The sequence below is a fragment of the Haliotis cracherodii genome, unplaced genomic scaffold (genome assembly GCF_022045235.1).
Source record: "Haliotis cracherodii isolate W230 unplaced genomic scaffold, xgHalCrac1.p SCAF_8, whole genome shotgun sequence".
Classification (NCBI taxonomy): Eukaryota; Metazoa; Mollusca; class Gastropoda; order Lepetellida; family Haliotidae; genus Haliotis; species Haliotis cracherodii.
The window spans coordinates 61,713,827-61,735,298 of record NW_027266341.1 but is presented as its reverse complement, the minus strand read 5'-3'; the positions used below and the strand labels follow the sequence as shown (position 1 = coordinate 61,735,298).

The 21,472-nt window shown below is 42.9% G+C and overlaps 1 protein-coding gene across 1 annotated transcript in view; it reads right to left on the bottom strand.

Annotated features, from left to right (window-relative positions):
* Window positions 1–21,472, bottom strand: part of LOC139451128 (helicase-like transcription factor) — a 46,020-nt gene that overhangs the window by 3,940 nt on the left and 20,608 nt on the right. The window contains exons 2-18 of the mRNA XM_071232924.1: window positions 18,028–18,241; window positions 16,699–16,865; window positions 15,288–16,164; window positions 13,539–13,613; window positions 12,153–12,321; window positions 10,317–10,447; window positions 9,120–9,402; window positions 8,669–8,744; window positions 8,046–8,113; window positions 6,359–6,757; window positions 5,339–5,448; window positions 4,505–4,648; window positions 3,784–3,931; window positions 2,896–3,031; window positions 2,470–2,649; window positions 1,756–1,886; window positions 725–915 (exon numbers count right to left, since the gene is read on the bottom strand). Coding sequence (XP_071089025.1) covers window positions 725–915; window positions 1,756–1,886; window positions 2,470–2,649; window positions 2,896–3,031; window positions 3,784–3,931; window positions 4,505–4,648; window positions 5,339–5,448; window positions 6,359–6,757; window positions 8,046–8,113; window positions 8,669–8,744; window positions 9,120–9,402; window positions 10,317–10,447; window positions 12,153–12,321; window positions 13,539–13,613; window positions 15,288–16,164; window positions 16,699–16,865; window positions 18,028–18,222 — 3,480 coding nt within the window. The 5' untranslated portion in view covers window positions 18,223–18,241. The remainder of the gene's footprint in view (window positions 1–724; window positions 916–1,755; window positions 1,887–2,469; window positions 2,650–2,895; window positions 3,032–3,783; window positions 3,932–4,504; window positions 4,649–5,338; window positions 5,449–6,358; window positions 6,758–8,045; window positions 8,114–8,668; window positions 8,745–9,119; window positions 9,403–10,316; window positions 10,448–12,152; window positions 12,322–13,538; window positions 13,614–15,287; window positions 16,165–16,698; window positions 16,866–18,027; window positions 18,242–21,472) is intronic.

Below are 21,472 nucleotides of genomic sequence, written 5' to 3'. Positions count from 1 at the left end.
ATTACATCTCAGTGTTAACATTCTGAGACACTTACCTTCTCTGTGACATTATTACACCTCAGTGTTAACACTCTGAGATACTTACCTTCTCTGTGACATTATTACACCTCAGGGTTAACACTCTGAGACACTTACCTTCTCTGTGACATTATTACACCTCACTGTAAACACTCTGAGACATTGACCTTCTCTATGACATTATTACACCTCAGTGTTAACACTCTGAGATACTTACCTTCTCTGTGACATTATTACACCTCAATGTTAACACTCTGAGATACTTACCTTCTCTGTGACATTATTACACCTCAGTGTTAACACTCTGAGACACTTACCTTCTCTGTGACATTATTTCACCTCAGTGTTAACACTCTGAGACATTGACCTTCTCTATGACATTATTACACCTCAGTGTTAACACTCTGAGATACTTACCTTCTCTGTGAAATTATTACACCTCAATTTTAACACTCTGAGATACTTACCTTCTCTGTGACATTATTACATCTCAGTGTTAACACTCTGAGACACTTACCTTCTCTGTGACATTATTACATCTCAGTGTTAACACTCTGAGACACTTACCTTCTCTGTGACATTATTACACCTAACTGTTAACACTCTGAGACATTGACCTTCTCTATGACATTATTACACCTCACTGTTAACACTCTGAGACACTTACCTTCTCTGTGACATTATTACACCTTACTTAGATACTGACCTTCTCCGAGTGTTCCATGTGTTTGATGGCGTTGAGGATACACGTCTGACAGAAGTAATGTGCACACGGTAGTATCACAGGAGTCTTCAGGACGTCCACACATACAGAACACTCCTCCTCCGACTCGCTGATCACCTTCAGTCTGTCGACCAGTTTCTCACGCTTCTTTTCGCTGTCTTCATCTTCAGAATCTGAAAATGATTATAATCCTTTTGTATTGGGAACAGCTATATGGCAAGTTTGGAAAGGATGACATCTTTATATGTATTCCAACCCTCACTAACTAGACAACTTTCGTCAAAGTGATTTTTGCTCTGGAAAAAGTCAGAAGAATGGAATTGTTTCGTTTACAGGAGAAATGTAAGGCCACAGTACGATGTATTCATAAGGTATGCATGGTATATAAATTATTATCCGGAATACATCATGTATTCAGTACTTTCTTATATATTTAACACAACATTCTTTTCTACAGCACTTGATGTACATACTTTATATATTGATAAACCATGAAGTCGTAGGATACAGACCCAACTTTAGCAAGTGTAACGTGACGTTTTGCAACAGTTACAAAATTAAGATCTTTACACAAAAAGGGATATGTGTTTGTACATTACTTATGTTTTCACTTTTCTAACCTTTTGCCGTTTGAAGTAGTAACGATTTAAATCATTTATATGTCCAACACCCTGATCAATCCGTTTGTATAAGAGGAGACGAGTCTCCTGGTTTGTTGTATTTCTGACTTAATGAGTGAGTGAGTTTGGTTTTACGCCGCTTGTAGCAATATTCCAGCAAAATCACGGCGGGGGACACCAGAAATGGGATTCACTCATTGTACCCATGTCGGGATTCGAACCCAGGTCTTCGGCGTGATGAGCCAACGCTTTAGCCACTAGGCTACCCGACCGCCCCTCTGACTGAATGAGGACAGTCAACATACAATTCCGAATCGTTACTAGACAGCGTAAAACTGGACAACAGAAAGCAATGACAGCACGTGACTTTTTGAGAAAAGTAAACAGACATACCCGAGTCTTCACAAGGGAGGCAATAGCCATTGGCAGGCAACAGGTAGCTATGGCAACACATTTGGCGTAGTCTGAGCATGATCTCCAAGACAAGTATATACTTCTTTAAAAGCATGTTGTTCCGAACATAGCTGGAAAAGATTATCAACAATATACAATGTGAACAAGCATGTCGTAAAAGGCAACTCTACCAATATGTACACTGATATAACGTTGACCAGTTTTGATACTGTGAGGCCTGTAGTTCAAAGGCAAATCCGGTCTGTGTATGCATTTCCTACCGTATTTGCGTTTGTTTCAAAGATGTAAAATCCTACTTTTGGCTCTGTGTGATACAAAGCTTGATCACTCTCGATACTGTATGGTCTGTCTACAGTTTTTCCTCTGGTGTAATGCAGTTATCTCTAGCCATGATGAAATTCAGTATTTCATATATTATTGAAAATTATATCTTCATATCGACAACAGCCTTTGTGACCCTCCTTGATAATCAGAATCAGTTTCATACTGGAGTGTTTTACGATATCCGACTTTCTTAGGTTCAGTTATTTTAGAAGGGTCGTCTTTTTAAATATGAATAATTAACAATCGGGAAACAGAGTGCTTCTGTCGAGAAAGTGTCGCTTTAGACAGGGCTAGCAAATCAGATCAGTGGGATTGCATTAAATGTATTCGCTGCGCGTTGACAGCAGAAAAATGGTCAGTGCCACTTACTTCTTTATCTGGACCTTCCCCTGCTCCTCCATGGACTTGTACCTCCGGCTCTCCTCGTCCGACATCTTGATTCGCTCCATGTACACTTCTCTCTTGGGCAGCTTCACAAGAGGCTCTCCATCTACCAGAGTGTTCTTTGTCCTTCGCATTGCGATGTTACCCATCAGGTGCTGCACACGTCTGAAAACGAGCATATCATTCAACAGTAATATATTTTCAATAATTATTGTATAGATAGTTCATACCAGTATGTGGATATACACCGAAACTATCCCAGTCACATCTACCAGGGGCTCGTTGCACAAAACGATCTTAGCGCTACGACTGTCGTAAGTTAGTGTTAAAGTATAGGAGTTATTCTGATTCAAAGACCCAGAGCATCGAAATGTTCCAAGGTCTGTAGGACCACGACTGTCCAATACCTACTTGAAGGCTATCCTCTTCCCACGTTGCAACGGTTTTTCCAACAGACTTTGCCACCAGTGCCTCTCGTTGAGAGGTGTTACGTTTAGGAAACTGATGAGTGGCCACAGATCCAGCATCCTGTTCTGGATGGGTGTACCTGGAAGACGGGGAATAGTCAACGTGAATAACATACAAAGGTTAGGGTAAGTGAGTGTGTGAGGTAAACGCCTCTTTTTACAGTACATCAGGTCTAGCATATCAGATTGATGAGACGGGAAAGCGACGTGATGCCATCTTAGTGAGTGTGTGAGGTAAATGCCTCTTTGAACAGTACATCAGCGTATCAGATTGATGAGGCAGGAAAGCGACGTGATGCCATCCTTAGTGAGTGTGTGAGGTAAACGCCTCTTTGAACAGTACATCAGTTCTCGTGTATCAGATTGATGAGACAGGAAAGCGACGTGATGCCATCCTTAGACGTTTACCACTCTGGTGAAATACACGGGTACGGCCCGTCCCACTAAGCTACTGTAGCGCTAACGTGATCGTAACTCCCATACTTTAACATACATTTACGACTGTCGTAGCACTACGATCGCTTTGTGGGTGGGGCCCTGGAGAACTAAAAACATGATCAGGAGAGTCTAGGTGGCCAGGTTGATGTACACTAATGGGAAGATTGTCTGTGGTCCATTCATATAAATTCAACAGCTTTTGGACCTTTACGCCAAGTGGAATCTGTTTCGGCCGAAAATCTAGGCTGTTTATTCTCATGCATTGACAATTCATATTTACATCTATTTCTTTTGTGTGGTGTTTTTTCACATAACCCATGTGACATTAGATGTCTGGAGACACATTGTATGTGACACGTTTAACAAGCGTCTCATTAGTAGTTGTATGTCTCACCTGTGAGCACCCACTTGCGTTGTGACTGAAGGGTGAGCACGGCTTTGGTTTGCTTCGCTTTGGGGTTCCTGATGCAATGACCTTCGTCCAACACGACGCGTAGCCACTCTATCGTCATCAGCGGAGACAACCCAGTCGTCAGATACTCCTGAAAGCAGCAACAACCTGCATACTGCGATGTCTTCACGAACTTGGGATGTTGAAACGTTGAAATATCAAGTGCATTATATTCCAGGTTTGCAGTGTGTGACAGGATGTAACACCAGTGTACCTACGCTGAGCGCCCTGAACAGGATCTGGTATGTTTCTGTTACATAGAGTAGGTCGGTGTATGGTGCATGGTATTCTGCAGTGTATGTCAGGGTGTAACACCAGCGTACCTACACTGAGCGCCCCGAGCAGGATCTGGTGTGTTTCTGTAACATCGAGTAGGTCGGTGTATGGTGCATGGTATTCTGCAGTGTATGTCAGGGTGTAACACCAGCGTACCTACACTGAGCGCCCCGAGCAGGATCTGGTATGTTTCTGTTACATAGAGTAGGTCGGTGTATGGTGCATGGTATTCTGCAGTGTATGTCAGGGTGTAACACCAGCGTACCTACGCTGAGCGCCCTGAACAGGATCTAGTGTGTTTCTGTTACATCGAGTAGGTCGGTGTATGGTACATGGTATTCCATGTTTATCTGCAGTAGGTATCAGAATGTACCAGGACAGTACTTACTTTAAACTCACTGAGCAGGATGCCGTACGTTGTGATGACTACATCCTTCTGCTTCAGAAGATTGACATCCTTACACCGCTGGTTGCCATAGTAAAGGTGGACGTCAATGTGGACGTTTGGATGGGCGTGTTCTTCAAACTGACCCTGAAAACAATAGTCACATCAATCAATCCAGGGGCGGTCGGTAGCCTAGCGGTTAAAGCGTTGGCTCGTCACGCCGAAGACACGGGTTCGATTCCCGACATTGGTACAATGTGTGAAGCCCATTTCTGGTGTCCCCCGCCGTGATATTGCTGGAATATTGCTAAAAGAAAGCGGTGTTAAACCATACTCACTCACTCACTCAAGTCTAATCCGTGCAACAATTATAATTTCCATATAATAGTTTATATTCTGTATTTTTTACATTCAAATAAAAATGTAATCGAAAAAATACATGTTGCAACTCGGTGAAATATATCCGACACATCATTTCTTAAACCCTTTCATCGATCTACTACAGTCGGCTCGCGATATATTTGTGACAAAAATTCTAAAGTTGATTCTCCTTTGATGTTCAAAATGTGTCTTTCTAGTGACCTTTCTCTGAGTGACGGATGTCTCTATTCATTGTTTAAATAAATACAGTCCCAGGTTGTTTGGCTGGAAATTCCTAAATTGTAGGATTAACTGTAGTCTCCCAGTCGACCATACCAAAGCAATGGCATCGTTGCAGTCAAACCCATGTATTCCTGACGAGTTTCGTGTTTGCATTAGTGCGATTGTAATACAGTCGGTCAAGGTTGGACTTAGACTCCTATAGGCCGTGAACCTCCTGCTGTAATATACCCTCACCTGCCAGTTACTCATCACGCTCAAGGGGCAGATAATCAAGGTACCGCGTGGGTAGCAGTCTTCACTGAGTGTCCGCCCTCGTTCGTCACAGCGATTTGCTGTCATGAAGTCTGAAAATAAAGCGACAAAACTCTTTCCATATCCAATAGAAACATCCAATAGAAACATCTGCATTAAACGAGTCGATTGAACAATTCTGACTATACCATGAGCATGTGTTTATGAATCACTACCAAATAGTGACACCAGGTGTTCGCGACAAGGTGAGCGTATCCTGACCCACCGGTGGAACACATCACAAACACATGCAAAGGCAAGTTGATTATTCACCTGAAAAAAGACGGGAACATATGGTACAAGTCAAAGTAGGAAATTGCACCGGACGTCATTTTTGTCACTGATGCTTCACATTGGGAAATGTCCTCCACATCTATAAAAAAATACCATCCTTTGCTTTTTTAAAGCTTTACTGTGGCCTTGAAAGTTGTAACCTTGATCAAACAACTTCTGAGTATGGGTCGTATGACGCTCTTGGTAGAAATCTTTGAAACCTTGGTGGAAAGAGCATGCTCGATTGTACCTCAAAAGTTGTGAAATGGAGCTGCTGGAATATTGCTCGACATGAAGGGAAAGTTGACTATTGTAACGTTGAAGTCATCCCTCTTGTCATGCAGTCTTGTGGAGAGTGTTTTGTCCCTCTAAATCTTTGTGCATACATCTAAATACGAAACAGATGAGGCGGCCTCACTGGTCTCCTTTATTTCTAGTTCAGGTTGGTAAATCAGGGGAACGGAATTGACTATTTGATGGTTATTGAATAATATCAGATCATCGATATACCTGAAGCCTAAGTTATACTTCTTGGCAAAATTACCTTGTTTTGATTTTGACAATCCGATATGTCTCGTACAGGAGGAGGGTCAACAATACAAAGCACAATTAACAAATGAAATGAAGGGACACTTATTGGGTTTCCCCAATAGGGTTAAGGCTTACTATAGTCACGTCAGTGATGCTCACCCTTCATGTCCGAGTCTGCATCACAGACTTCCCCCGCCTCCTCCTCCTCCTCCTCCTCCTCCTCCTTATTCTCGACATCCGGAAGTTCATCTTCATCAGAGAAGGTCAGAGGTGTTTCCTCACACGTGTTTTGCGGATGTGCGTCACTTCTACAGATCGGATGTGCGTCATCCGTGTCAACGTCCTCCGACTTTACTTTGCTCACACCGTCGGTGATGTCCTGCATGCAGGTATCTGAGTCGCCACTGTCGTCCATGTTGACGATTTCACCTGTCTTCCTATCAGAATCATCGGTAACCGTGTCCTGTGAGCTAGGGTGGCTATGGGATTCCTGTTCTGTGGGCGGCCTGTCTAGATGCAGTTTTCTCCATTTTGACTCTTCATATTTCGATGGGGACGCTGGAACGTGACAAAACATGACATGTTAGAACAGAAAGGGATGACACATCAATATGATGCAGATACAACAATGAACTCACCGGTAATATAACGTAAACAACACGGAAAGTACATATCTCAAAGAAACATATAGAGAAGGATGTACGCTAAGAAGCGATGTTTACAATGTGTGTCACATAATGACAAAACTAACAGTCAGCCACGTGTTACCACAGCGTGTCTTTATTTTTATCACGATATGCTGCACGTGATTTCCAAACCTTAGACAACTAATTCAGCATGAGACAAATGGTGCATCTCGAATCATGGATCTATGACGTCACATGTGATGCATTCATGGACGTCGGTTCACACAACATAACAGTATATTCGTTTGTGCATCGAACCAATCTAATATCTCTTGAATATGAGTAATTCTTCATATATTAACCAACATGTATGGTATTCGCGTTTCTTCTGGCGGTAAGATAATAGAAGCACATCCAACAACTGATCATATACACCAGTAGTTGACAGCATGAAGATTCTACAGTGTTTTGTTATACACAGCACCATCAACTAGCGTATACAGCAACTACCGCAGTTTGAAATAAGCAGTGGGTGCCGCTGTAAGTTTGTAAGGATTTATAGCAATCGGTGTATACAATGACTGTCTAAATTCTATACAGCAACTGCCGAGGTTCAGCATTACCTGATCGTATACAGCGATCAGAGCAATTTATGAACAGCCATGTCAAAGTCCAAGTTTGATGATGCTATATGGCATACTGGTTCTATTCACGATATATTTGAATACAAAGAATAGGAAAATGTAATCCTTGATTAAAAAAAAGACCGCCTCAGGGGTCTAGTGGTAGAGCGTCCGCCCGGAGAGCGGAAGGTCTGGGGTTCGATCCCCGGCCGCATCATACTATAAGACGTTAAAAGATGTCTATATTAGCCTGTCTGGCGCTCGGAATTAAGGGACTAAAACAAGGGCTGGTCGGCTCGGGGTCAGTATACTGCGTCTGAGTGGGGTATTCATGTTAAACTGTGGCATGGTATTTCAGTGTGCTAGCCATATAAATCGGCATTAGTCCGGACTAGTACAAGCAGCCATACACACACACACACACACACACACACACACACACACACACACACACACACACACACTCACACGTGCATGAACGTCGCTATATAAGGGCAATAATCCTGGACGCGACGTTAAACCCCATTTCACCTCACATCACCTTGATAAAAAAATAACAAAAGCATCTCTTAATTGCTACAATGTCTTCAAACTTACATAAAATTCGCCTCTTTCGTTTGGAAGGCTGTTCGGGGATATCTATCAAAATGGCTTTCCTTGATGGGCTGCAATTCAAACAAACGCATTGTAGCATTACCATTAGAACAGGCGCAAAACAACATAGCTGTAACCAACCCATACATTAGATGAGGTATGTGACCCGTGAAGATCCGGGATAGAATAGGTTTTCACCAACCCATGCTTGCCGTAAGACGTGACGAACGGGATTGGGTGGTCAGGCTCACTGACTCGGTTGATGCATGTCATCGTATCCCAGTTGCGTAGATCGATGTTCATGATGTCAATCATTGGATTGTCTGGTCCAGAAGCGATTATTTACAGACCGCCGCCATGTAGCTGGAATATTGCTTAGGTCGGCGTTAAACAACAAACAAATAAAGATGAGGTATGTCACTAATGTATGTATTCGGGTCAGTGTACGTCCCCATTAAGGATTTTCGGGGTCTGGGGTCACAATGGATGGTGAACATTATAGTCCATGCACTTAGATCATTGACCAGCATGATGACCGCTGCCTGGTGCAGACTTGACCACCTTCCACGCTGCCGGGATACTGCAACTTTGATGACGTCTAACGTACTCTTCTTCAAAATTCTCACCTTGTCATCGATAGAATGGGCCTCTTTTGTTCCTTGTCGCTCGTGTCTGGCACGCGCTGCTCGACTGTTTCCGTCCCTAATAATAATAATAATAATAATAATAATAATAATAATTTGCTACCAGGAATACAGCCCTTCTGACAACCTGGGTAATGCAGAAGCTGCAGTTTTTAAAAAATGTAATGTGTACATACTCCTCATCCTCATCCTCCTACTACTACTACTAATAATAATATTAATATCCGCATGTACACATGTGTACATGATTGTCACATTCGCCACTAGTCAAGCCTCTTCAAATTCAATCTATTCAACACATGTCTACATAGCTTCTGTCAAAATTAGCATTTTTCATTGAATACAAACGACATTGAAATGCATATCGTTTTCGTCAGGAAAGGTATCGTAAATAATGTGTGCGTGTTTGTGTGCCTTACTTTGAGATATTTACCTGGATCACTTGCATTATTGTTCTCAATATTAGAACTATCCGCTTTCAGAAGACGTAGCTTTAATAAACCACTTTTAGTCTCAACAGTTGGCGGCGGTATGTCAGTGGTGGGTGTGCAAGGATTAGCAGTTTCTGAAGTTGACAATTGTTCCTCCGCTTCCATCTTTGTGACAAGCTCATCCACCTTCTGAAGCCGTTGGAACATCTCATCGTTGTTGTTTTCGACCTTCACCTTGTTTTCAGGGTCAGTGCCTGTACCTTCAGGTGTGTCCTCCGACGGAATCTGTAAGTGGGTAACTTACGTTAACGTCGCATTTAACAGGGGTGACGTGGGGTTTAACGTTGCGTCAAAGATTATTGCACTTATATAGCGACGTGCATGTACGCGTATTTAACAGTATTTCAGTTCTACAACTGATAGCGTACATGATTACAGAAAGAGGAAATGACAGCATTGGAAGCAGAAGTTTACTAGCAAGGTCAAGGTACTGACGGACGGATATAATTAGGTCGAGTCCGGTATTCAAACCCGTAACCAATGCTTAATTTAACCCACAGTAAATCGTGTAATCGTTACTGTTTGTTTGTTGTTTTACGCCGCACTCAGCAGTATTCCAGCTATATGACGGCGGTCTGTAAATAATCGAGTCTTGACCAAACAATTCAGTGACTGACATCATAAGCATCGATCTACGCAATTGGGATATGATGACATGTATCAACCAAGTTAGCGAGACTGACCACCCGATCTCGCTGGTCGCCTCTTACGACAAGCATAGTCGCCTTTTACGGCAAGCATGTGTTGCTGAAGACCAATTCTACCCCGGATCTCTTCTAGGCGTGTACATACACGTATCAGAAGTAGCCTCATGTTAGACGAGCAAGGTGGAGGCGGTACACGGGTGACGTCATGGCAAGTCACTACTCGCGTGCTATCCGACGTATTATGTAGATGGCGGAATATTGCAGAGTGTGGCGTTAAACATCAAACAAACAGAACATGCTTATAAGAAATTAGGAACAGACTTTGATTTTGAAAACAAAAGCAAAATATATTAACTGTGAACGAGTCTATAAGGTCACAGCACCAGCCATGTTGTTTTGTATCGCGTGACAGTCACGTGAACGAGACCAGCAGGTCGCGTGGGGTCTACCCAAACTCCATCAGCGTATCAAAAGATGGAAGCAAAAACCAACCTTATTTTCTTTCCCGCGTCTGGGTTTGCCTGGCACAGGAACAACCAGAGGTCGGTTGTGGACAAAGTTGGTGAGAATCAGGGCGATCGTCTCCAGCGTCTTCCCCAGCCCCATGTCATCAGCCAGAATACCTGGTGTCACACGGAGGAAACGTGCTGTACATTTGTATGTTTGTTTGTTTGTTTGTTTGTTTGTTTAACGTCACACTCAGGAATATTCCAGCGGCGGTCTGTGTATAATCGAGTCTGGACCAGACAATCCAGTGATTGATACCATGAGCATCGATCAACGCAATTGGTATACGAAGAGATGAATCAATCAAGTCAGCGAGCCTGACCACCCGATCTCGCTAGTCGCCTCTTACGGCAAGCATAGTAGCCCTTTACGACCAGCATGGGTTACTGAAGACCCCGGATCTTCGCGGAGATAAATGTACGTGTCACGGAGATAAATGAACATGTCACGGAGATAAATGTACATGTCACGGAGATAAATGTACGTGTCACGGAGATAAATGTACGTGTCACGGAGATAAATGTACATGTCACGGAGATAAATGTACATGTCACGGAGATAAATGTACATGTCACGGAGATAAATGTACGTGTCACGGAGATAAATGTACGTGTCACGGGGATAAATGTACGTATCACGGAGATAAATGTACGTGTCACGGAGATAAATGTACATGTCACGGAGATAAATGTACGTGTCACGGAGATAAATGTACATGTCACGGAGATAAATGTACGTGTCACGGAGATAAATGTACGTGTCACGGAGATAAATGTACGTGTCACAGAGATAAATGTACATGTCACGGAGATAAATGTACATGTCACGGAGATAAATGTACATGTCACGGAGATAAATGTACGTGTCACGGAGATAAATGTACATGTCACGGAGATAAATGTACATGTCACGGAGATAAATGTACGCGTCACGGAGATAAATGTACGTGTCACGGAGGACATATAAACTGAGGGGCAAAAGAAAGGATACCGAGTTTTTATATGATTGAAAATTGAAAGAACTATTGTTAAATTTGATAATGTCTATTTAACCATCATATGTGTGTGTGTGTGTGTGTGTGTGTGTGTGTGTGTGTGTGTGTGTGTGTGCTGCTTCTTTAAGACTGAATATTATTTCTTTATGCGCCACAAGGGGCAGTCGGATAGCCTGTTGGTTAAAGCGTTCGCTCGTCACGTCAAAGACCCGGGTTAGATTCCCGACATGGGTACAATGTGTGAAGCCCATTTCTGGTTTCCCCTGCCGTGATATTGCTGGAATATTGCTAAAAGCGGCGTAAAACTCACTCACTCACTCACTTATGCGCTACAAAATATAAAAAATATTAGTTAAAGATATTTCACCCAATAGCCATCTCTACGTGATGCTGTTGCAATAACCTCTTAGCGTAACCCATTTATTTCCAGTAAACTCCAAAGAAAAAGAGAATAATATACAGCCATGCCGAATGGGGAGTGCATTGTCCAGACAGACCTGTTTATTTTGGATAGTATTGTTAGGAGATTGTGATCACCTTCCCACGTATCTTTGTCATCTTTAAAGCAAAATACTGTTAGCAGTTTTATAATTTGTACAAGGTTATGGTTACAATTAGAGATAGGATTTGGTTCAAGAAGATAGGTTTCATGAATAGAATTAATCTAATAGCCATAGTTAACGTTCACTCCTTGTTAAATACACATGTGTGGTAGCACGTAGTCCTGTGCACAGCGCACGGGTCACAAATCAGTGAAGTTAAGGAACGTCGGTCAAATTACATGTGTGGTATTTTCTTGGATCTTCGAACTATTACCCCAGACTTACCTCCCCTGATACTAGGTGGTCTCTCTGTCGTTGAAAAGTTGAGCAAGGTGTTGCGGTATTCCCCGCTTGTCTTCTCCTCACAGAATGGTGGCAAGTGGTCGCCATTCTCCCTGCTCATCATCCAACACAGGGCCTGCTTCTGGTGCGGGTACAGGGGCGTTCCCACAGCCTGGAGGTACAGGGAATGTTGGGATATCACAAATAGTTTCAATTTCAAAAGAGTGAGTGATTGAGTTGGGTTTAACGCCGCTTTTAACAGTATTCCAGTTACATCACGGCGTGTCAGCTTAATGTGGGAGTAAAGCCCGAAGTGATGCAGGTCTCAGACATTTACCACTTTGCTCGAACCCACGAGCACGGGTATAGTGCTGACAAACCTAGAAACATAATCGGGGCGAACCGGTATTCGAACCCACAATCATAGGTTTTTGGCGTGCCCAAGGGACGCAGCTCTGAACAGCGAATCGCGGCGCCTTAGACGACTGGGCCACCCGTGCCCCCATTCAAGTGAAGCTTACATTCTACCATTCTCGCATACTACCTTTAATTGTACCTTATAATTAGGGCTGTCATATCTAGATAATTGTAAGTGGTAACATATTCTCATATGTGTATGGAATCTACCCATGCATTTAGAAAGCAATAATGTACGATATTACACATAGCCTTTGTTTCGTCACCAGTCAATGGTCTATGCTGTGCCTGCTAATTATCCTCGGATGATGCAGCCATCTTCCTACGTATGGCTTATCTATGACTTGTGAAAGATCTAAACTCATCCATCAGATGGACATGACATATCTATTACCTGTACGTATCGTATGCATGAGGTATACATGGCCTTACATTACATATGCATGACCTTGCCCTTACATGACCTATACATGACCTATCCATGACCTATATATGACCTATCCATGACCTTACATGGCTCATATTATTGTTTGTTTGTTTGTTATTTAACGACACATGCAGCAATTTTCCAGCTATATCACGGCGGTCTGTAAATAACCGAGTGTGGACCAAACAACGGATAGGATGCAATGCATCAACAAAGTCAGCGAGCCTGACCACCCGACCCCCATAGTCGCCTCTTACGACAAGCATAGTCGCCTTTTACGGCATGAATGGGTTACTGAAGACTTATTCTACCCCGGATCTTCACGGGTCTACATGACATATACATGACCTTGACCTAACATGACCAATCCAAGACCTGTACATGACATATATATGACCTAGCTATGATCATGACTGTATATGTCAAATGTATGTCTAATACATTACATGTGCATGACATGACCTATATTCCCCAATGGCCTATGACTGTCATGTATCCCCAGCAGGCACATTGCCCACCATGACAAATAAATCCGCTATATCTACCTCAGCTGGTTCCTGTTCTGAAGTCTTATCTCCTTCATTGAGAGTCTCAAACACCCGGTCGATGTCACTGTTCATCTGAGGAGAAAAACATCACCAGGAATGAAGCTGTTGGGATAGTTGAAGCTGAGTGAGTGAGTGAGTGAGTGAGTGAGTGGGTGGGTGGGTGAGTGAGTGAGTGAGTGAGTGAGTGAGTGAGTGAGTGAATGAGTGAGTGAGTGAGTGAGTGAGTGAGTGAGTGGGTGGGTGGGTGGATGAGTGAGTGAGTGAGTGAGTGAGTGAGTGAGTGAGTGGGTGGGTGGGTGGGTGGGTGGTTGGGTGGGTGGGTGGGTGGTTGTGTGAGTGAGCGAGTGAGTGGGTGGGTGGGTGGGTGAGTGAGTGAGAGTCAAAATCGGCAATATTTCAGACATATCGTGACGAATGAAGCTGTGTGAAGCCACAATATTTTAAGTGATGCGTACCGAATTAATCTGTGACAGGCTTTCAACACTATTTCAGCACTATCAAGGTTATTTGGAAATAATCAGACAACCCACTGGTAGTTATTATGGGCAACGCCCCACGACCTCGGGTACGATGACACTCTACCGAGTCTGACAACCGACGCAATGTAGAGGCCTGCCACAAGCAAGTCACCGACGCAATGTAGAGGCCTCCCACAAGCCAGTCACCGACCCAATGTAGAGGCCTCCCACAAGCAAGTCACCGACCCAATGTAGAGGCCTCCCACAAGCAAGCCAGTCACCGACCCAATGTAGAGGCCTCCCACAAGCCAGTCAGCGACCCAATGTAGAGGCCTCCCACAAGCCAGTCAGCGACCCAATGTAGAGGCCTCCCACAAGCCAGTCACCGACCCAATGTAGAGGCCTCCCACAAGCAAGCCAGTCACCGACCCAATGTAGAGGCCTCCCACAAGCCAGTCACCGACCCGATGTAGAGGCTCCCACAAGCAAACCAGTCACCGACCCAATGTAGAGGCCTCCCACAAGCAAGCCAGTCACCGACCCAATGTAGAGGCCTCCCACAAGCCAGTCACCGACCCAATATAGAGGCCTCCCACAAGCCAGTCACCGACCCAATGTAGAGGCCTCCCACAAGCCAGACACCGACCCAATGTAGAGGCCTCCCACAAGCCAGTCACCGACCCAATGTAGAGGCCTCCCACAAGCAAGCCAGTCACCGACCCAATGTAGAGGCCTCCCACAAGCCAGTCACCGACCCAATATAGAGGCCTCCCACAAGCCAGTCACCGACCCAATGTAGAGGCCTCCAACAAGCCAGTCACCGACCCAATGTAGAGGCCTCCCACAAGCCAGTCACCGACCCAATGTAGAGGCCTCCCACAAGCAAGCCAGTCACCGACCCAATGTAGAGGCCTCCCAAAAGCAAGTCATCGACCCAATGTTGAGGCCTCCTCAGCAAGTCCTGATAACCTATTCTAACCCGGGTCACCACGGTGGCTCTGTACTTTTGTACTTACTGAAAAAAACCCGGTTTTGAAGATTTGTACAAGGCTTTATGTAACCTTGTACAGATCCTATATTTATATAGGTTTCAACATTTCATGATATTCGTTAAACAAAGGTAGTAATGGTCATTCATTAGACACGACTATTATTTACCTAAGCAGGAAAAATATTGGTTTTCTTTGTGGTAATCGAAAATTTCATCTGCTTTAACATAATACGTTATGGTTTTATAGACCTTTTTAAATTTTAATTTGTCAGGGAAACATTTTTGGTATCAACTTACCTCATCATGGGATACAATTTCTCGATGGCTGTCCACTGCTATATGCGGGTTGGGTTCGAAATTAGTGTACCAGGATGCCAACTGTTCTGTTGTTGAGTCATGTGTTGTGAGATCAACTGGCTCAGTTTGGTCATTTGAACCAAAGTTTATTGCTGCTATTGAGTCCAAGGCTGTCTCAGGAGAGCTTGAAAAAAAATCTATCTGAGCTAAACGGTCAAGTATTCTGGAGGGTAGCATATGTACCGTTGGTTCGGGCAATATGTCCAGGTCTGGTCCGGTCAGGTCAACCGATGCCCCGGGTACCCTGTCGTGGAATAATGGTAAGCCGGTGAAGCTTGGTCCGGGGGTGACATCAAGGGAAAGGGGGGATGAACTGTCAATAGTTCCTGGTAGTCTGGCAAACGGTATCTCTGGCGGCCGGTTAAAGAGGAAATCAGGCGGCCTGTCAAAGCTTGCATCCAATGAATTGTCAAAGGACATGTCAGGTGACCTGGTCAGGTCGATCTCAGGTGACCTGGTCAGGTCGATCTCTGTTAACATGGTGGCTGTCTCTGGTGGCCTGTCAACGGACATGTGGTGTGACCTTGTCAGGTCAATCTGAGGTGACCTGTCGATGGTTCTCTCTGGTGACCTGTCAAGGGACATGTGGTGTGACCTGGTCAGGTCAATCTGGGGTGACCTGTCGATGGTTGTCCCTGGTGACCTGTCAAGGGACATGTCAGGTGACATGTCAGGGGTCGGCTCAGTAGTTCTTTCAAACTCTATCTCAGCTCCCCGAAATATGTCTTGGCACTTGAGTCTGTTAGCAGCGCTTCCATAGAGTGTGAGCTGGAGAGGCACTTCCTGGTCACCCGTACCACTCACGTCCAGTGTCATTCTGAAGAAATATAGAAAGCCAATGTCAGTGTCGCTCAATGATCACCTATACGAAATACATGTATAGTAAACTACGGTGATAACGAACTCAAAGGGAACGCAAATTTAATTCGTTATAAACGTAGTGCACTATGACCATATGTACTGCATATATACAGCAAAATGGACAGGGCCAAGAAATAGTTCGCTATATCCGTTAGTTCGCTTTAAGCGTCTTCGTTATAAACGTAGTTTACTGCACTTTAAGACAATCATTGTTTGTAATTAAACATGTTGATACTTGTCACCATTATGTATAGTTCCTGGTTTTAAATTCAATGATAGTATGTCCATATGAAATAGCGTTCCTTCTTTCTCAGCATCGAACATTGTGTCTGTCCAGTCACTGCCAAGCCGATTCTAACCTTACCTAAGAGTTAAACCGCTATTGACAATGTGAAAATCGAATTTGACGAAATCGTATGACGACTTCATGTATTTTTTTATATCCATAGTAACTCATTCAAAGAGAGGCCACAAGGAAACGGGATCTCACGCATCAATTCTAGCAACACCATCATCTAGGATGGTGGTCAAAGGTTCATCAAGCGGTGGTCCGAGGTTGCCAAGTTTGGTGTTTACGGCGTTGTAAACGCTGACTGTTCCACGTCTACCCATGATGCTTGACTCTCGCCTCAGGCGTACAGCTTCATGGCTGTTTATCTGGAAGAGGCAATAAAAGAATTTGGCGTGAAAAGAAGCTACTTTTCTGCTTCAGTGAGTGGGTGAGTCTGGTTTTACGCCAAGAAATGGGTTTCACACATTGTACCCATGTCGGGAATCGAGCCCGGGTCTTCAGCGTGATGAGCAAACGCTTTAACCACTAGGCTACCCGACCGCCCATCTCGCCTGCTTCAATGTTTTCGGCTGGAATGTTCAAACATCTGGCCTTCTGGGTGTGCATCGTATGTTACACGTGGAATACAAGATGATTTATTTTGAAAATGTATTCTTGATCGGTGACATTGTTTTCCTTTTTTACTAGAAACTTAAAAAGACACATTCCTGACCTTAAATAACAATGTTAAAACAAATATTTTTGGAAATGTTGGCCATTGCGTGCGTTAGTCAGTGTTGAACATATTCAAAGAATTCTACAATGGTTGTCTAATAATGCTGACCATTCTCTTCCTTTGACAAAAATTTGTGATGTGAATTTCCAGTGATTTGTATCAGCATAGATGAGCATAACACCTTGGCAACTTTTTTTGTGCTGTTTTCTATCAGGTATGGTGGACTTACATTGCAAAATTGGGGTTGCCTTGCGGTGTTTTGAATCAGGATTGGTGCACTGAGACCATACAATTTTAGCGTGGTATCAATAGTGTTGGACTTACCTTTTCACATCTTGGCGACCTTGCTATACTTTGTATCAAATAGTGTTGGACTTACGTTATCACATCTTGGCGACCTTGCTATACTTTGCAGCAATAGTGTTGGACTTACGTTATCACATCTTGGCAACCTTGCTATACTTTGTATCAATAGTGTTGGACTTACGTTATCACATCTTGGCGACCTTGCTATACTTTGTATCAATAGTGTTGGACTTACGTTATCACATCTTGGCAACCTTGCTATACTTTGTATCAAATAGTGTCGGACTTACGTTATCACATCTTGGCGACCTTGCTATACTTTGTAGCAATAGTGTTGGACTTACGTTATCACATCTTGGCGACCTTGCTATACTTTGTAGCAATAGTGTTGGACTTACGTTATCACATCTTGGCGACCTTGCTATACTTTGTAGCAATAGTGTTGGACTTACGTTATCACATCTTGGCGACCTTGCTATACTTTGTAGCAATAGTGTTGGACTTACGTTATCACATCTTGGCGACTTGACGATGCTGGTGGTGAGAGTTCCAAACAGCACCTCGGCGTCTGAGACATGGGACGCCTGTGAGTCCTCGTTGAGGAGAAAATCTTCAGTGAAAGCTGGATTCTCCGTCACCCATGTCCTCAGCATGTCAAGGTCCTCCTGGGAGATCGACGTAGGCAGATTCACGATGTCCATGACCACAGTGTATCACAACCTGCACGGGAGGAACCGACTTGTCAAATAAAACCTCACGCTCCCGTTCCTCAAAGCAATCGTAGCGCTACAACTGCCGCAAGTCTGTGTTAAAGTACGTGAGTTACGACCACCTTAGTGCTAGGATCGCTTTGTAACAAAATAACAATAAGTTTCAAAACCGAAAATACCTTCTGGAACTAAATTTGAAAGGTGTGGTTTCACTGGTCTCCTAGACTTCTAGCTCAGATGGGTGAATCAGCGGAAGGGACTTGGCTATTTGACCATTGTTGGACGATATCAGATCATCGAGTGACCTGAAGCTGAAGTTAAACTTCTTTGCCAAATTACCTTGTTTTGATTTTGCCAATCCCAACCGAAATTCCGAAATATAGAAACTGATCATCAAGAAAGGGGGCACAATTAGCGCCCATTGGGATGCCGAAATGTCCCACCTTTCGCATAAATGTCATCTATGAGTAAGCGCTGCATGTGATATGTTGATATGCTCACTAAACTTCAGATGGCCCTTGCTTATGTTTTTGTCCAAATGTATCGAACCTTAGAAGATGGATATATGACTGTTTCTATATTCACTACGTTTAGTGACAAATCATGGATCAAGAAATGAAGTTTTCGTGCCATGTGGATTAGTGGTGTACCAAGTTGACAAATCAAAATTTTGGCACAATTGAATTTGGTTCTGAGATTGCAAAACGTCAAGCAAATCCTTTGAGTTTTTGAGAGCCCACGTGGAATTAATTCCACTATTTCTAAATACTTTCTGTGAATAAGAGATAAACATATTAACGTGAGGTTTCAAATGTTAAATTTAGCGCGGCTAAATCTACAGGTAACCTAGTTGTACATTAAAAACACAGCATGTTTATCTCCATTCTTCCATGACCAACAAAACGCGAACTCTATGTTGAGTGAAGTGGCATGAGTTGAGTCCAGTATTTTGAGTGGGCTGCCGATCTGAATTACGGTGAAATCACGGACAACAGCCTTTTAACAAAATATTGCGCTGTACATGCTGAAGCAGTTTGTTTACACCGTAATACTTCACTTGAACATATTTCAGACATTGAAAGCGTATAAGCACGGCAACTTCGTAACTTAACATAAGACGGGACCCCTAAAAAAACTAAGAAAGCCTTGCAAAGCTCATTGTGACGCAAAAGATATGACGCCACAGTCGTACTTTGCACTTGGTAACCTATAATTGTAAATGTATATTTTTTTAATGTGCCTACCGACAATGAAAAAAGTACTATTCTTTTAATATTAGCTTCCGCGGTGATGCGGCTGTCAAATCGGCTGTTTCAATCAGAGAGTGTTTATTGTGATTTGACAACCTCTGTTTGATCAATCAGAATCGAGTAAATTCCAAACTCAGGGTAGAATATATAATAATCCTTCCTTTATTGTGTTTGGGACTGTGGTAATCTTTGACACTATGAGTATTGGACCCTGCATATATCTGTCTTTGTTGAGATGTTTATGAAGCTTTGGAATCCGGTACAAAAGGGGGACATGTCTTCAGGTTTTAGAGTCAAGCCCATATCGATTAAAAGTTGGGTGGTTTTGGCAAAAACTTTTACTCAGTTAAAATTCTGGCCTAATATGTTGCATAAATTTATATGACACAAGGAACAAATAAAACGATGTAAATTAAGTCACTCGAGGCCTCGGATTAACCACTTTTAACGTTGAAAGAGTAGTTACACAAATAATTCTGACATCGCTATAGTAGATTTATAACACCATTGACACGATGGACCAAGATATTTGTTGATTTAGGCACAGGCATTGTGTAATAAAGCAATACTAGTCATTCGCTGACATAGACAGGACGCAGCTTATATATGAGTCATGACATGTTCGGAGCGGTTGTGTGATTAGTTGTTTAGCGGCATGCAGTTATGGTGATAAATACAAACGTGGAATATATGATACGAGTTCAGTAGGTTACTTCCATGATGTTTTGAGTTTTTAATATGTTCCTGTATATCGAGCAATATCAAGAAGAACTGACTCCCAAGGTCTACAAGGTACTCTGGAGACTATGGAAATGGTTTTGTCGTTTATCGTTACACATTTTGAAATTGTGCTAAATTCCCTTGACACGGTCTCCAGGTTTACACATTGGAATTGTGCTAAAGTTCCCCAACACTGTTTGTCTTCTCACCCAGGTTTACACATTGGAATTGTGCTAAAGTTCCCCAACACTGTTTGTCTTCTCACCCAGGTTTACACATTGGAATTGTGCTAAAGATTCTTCACACTGTCAGTATTCCAACCATGTACCCTAAGTGCGTATTGACAATACGTGCGATATTAACCGCCCCCACACCAAAGTACAATAAATAACATGTCCGTGTTGTACTGACACCATGTTAGAACAGGCACATGAGGGCTATGTCCCATGGAGTACCACTGGTCTGGTTTTGGTATTTTTACATTTATTTGCATATCATGCCATGTTATAACTAGCGTCATTTGTTTCAGGTAATAACAGGTCATTAGCTAGCAGTTAAACGAAGGGGTATACAAGTCGCGTCTCCGACCTTCCACACAGTAAATGGTCCCTGAGAATTTTGCATGGATGACTTTTCCCTGCCTTCAGCTACGACCCTCACTGCAGGCCGTGAATTCGAATTTCGGATCATCTCTAGTAATGTTCATCTCTGATTATGTTCAACCAAATGAAGTCCCATTTCAAATTGGCCTGGACTCAGTTTTTCAGATTATCTCTAGTAATGTTCATTATCCGGAGGTTGAGGTTTTCACAAAAGAGCTAAAACTCCCCGACGCGTTTGGTTCTGCCTTTCTCTTTTATTCTTTATAATTGTACTTCATATGCAAACATTTGTAATAGATTATTTATACGTGTACTAATTCTCTGTGTCTTGTTGTATGTGGTAATCAAGCGTTATATTCCTCTCTTTAATATTATACTTGCTATTCACGTTATATATCCCTCTGTAAGATTATAAATGCTATTCACGTTGTATATCTCTCTGTATAATTATACTTGGTATTCACGTTGTATATCCCTCTGTATGATTATACTTGCTATTCACGTTGTATATCCCTCTGTATGATTATACTTGCTATTCACGTTGTATATCCCTCTGTATAATTATACTTGCTATTCACGTTGTATATCCCTCTGTATGATTATACTTGCTATTCACGTTGTATATCACCCTGTATAATTATACTTGCTATTCACGTTGTATATCCCTCT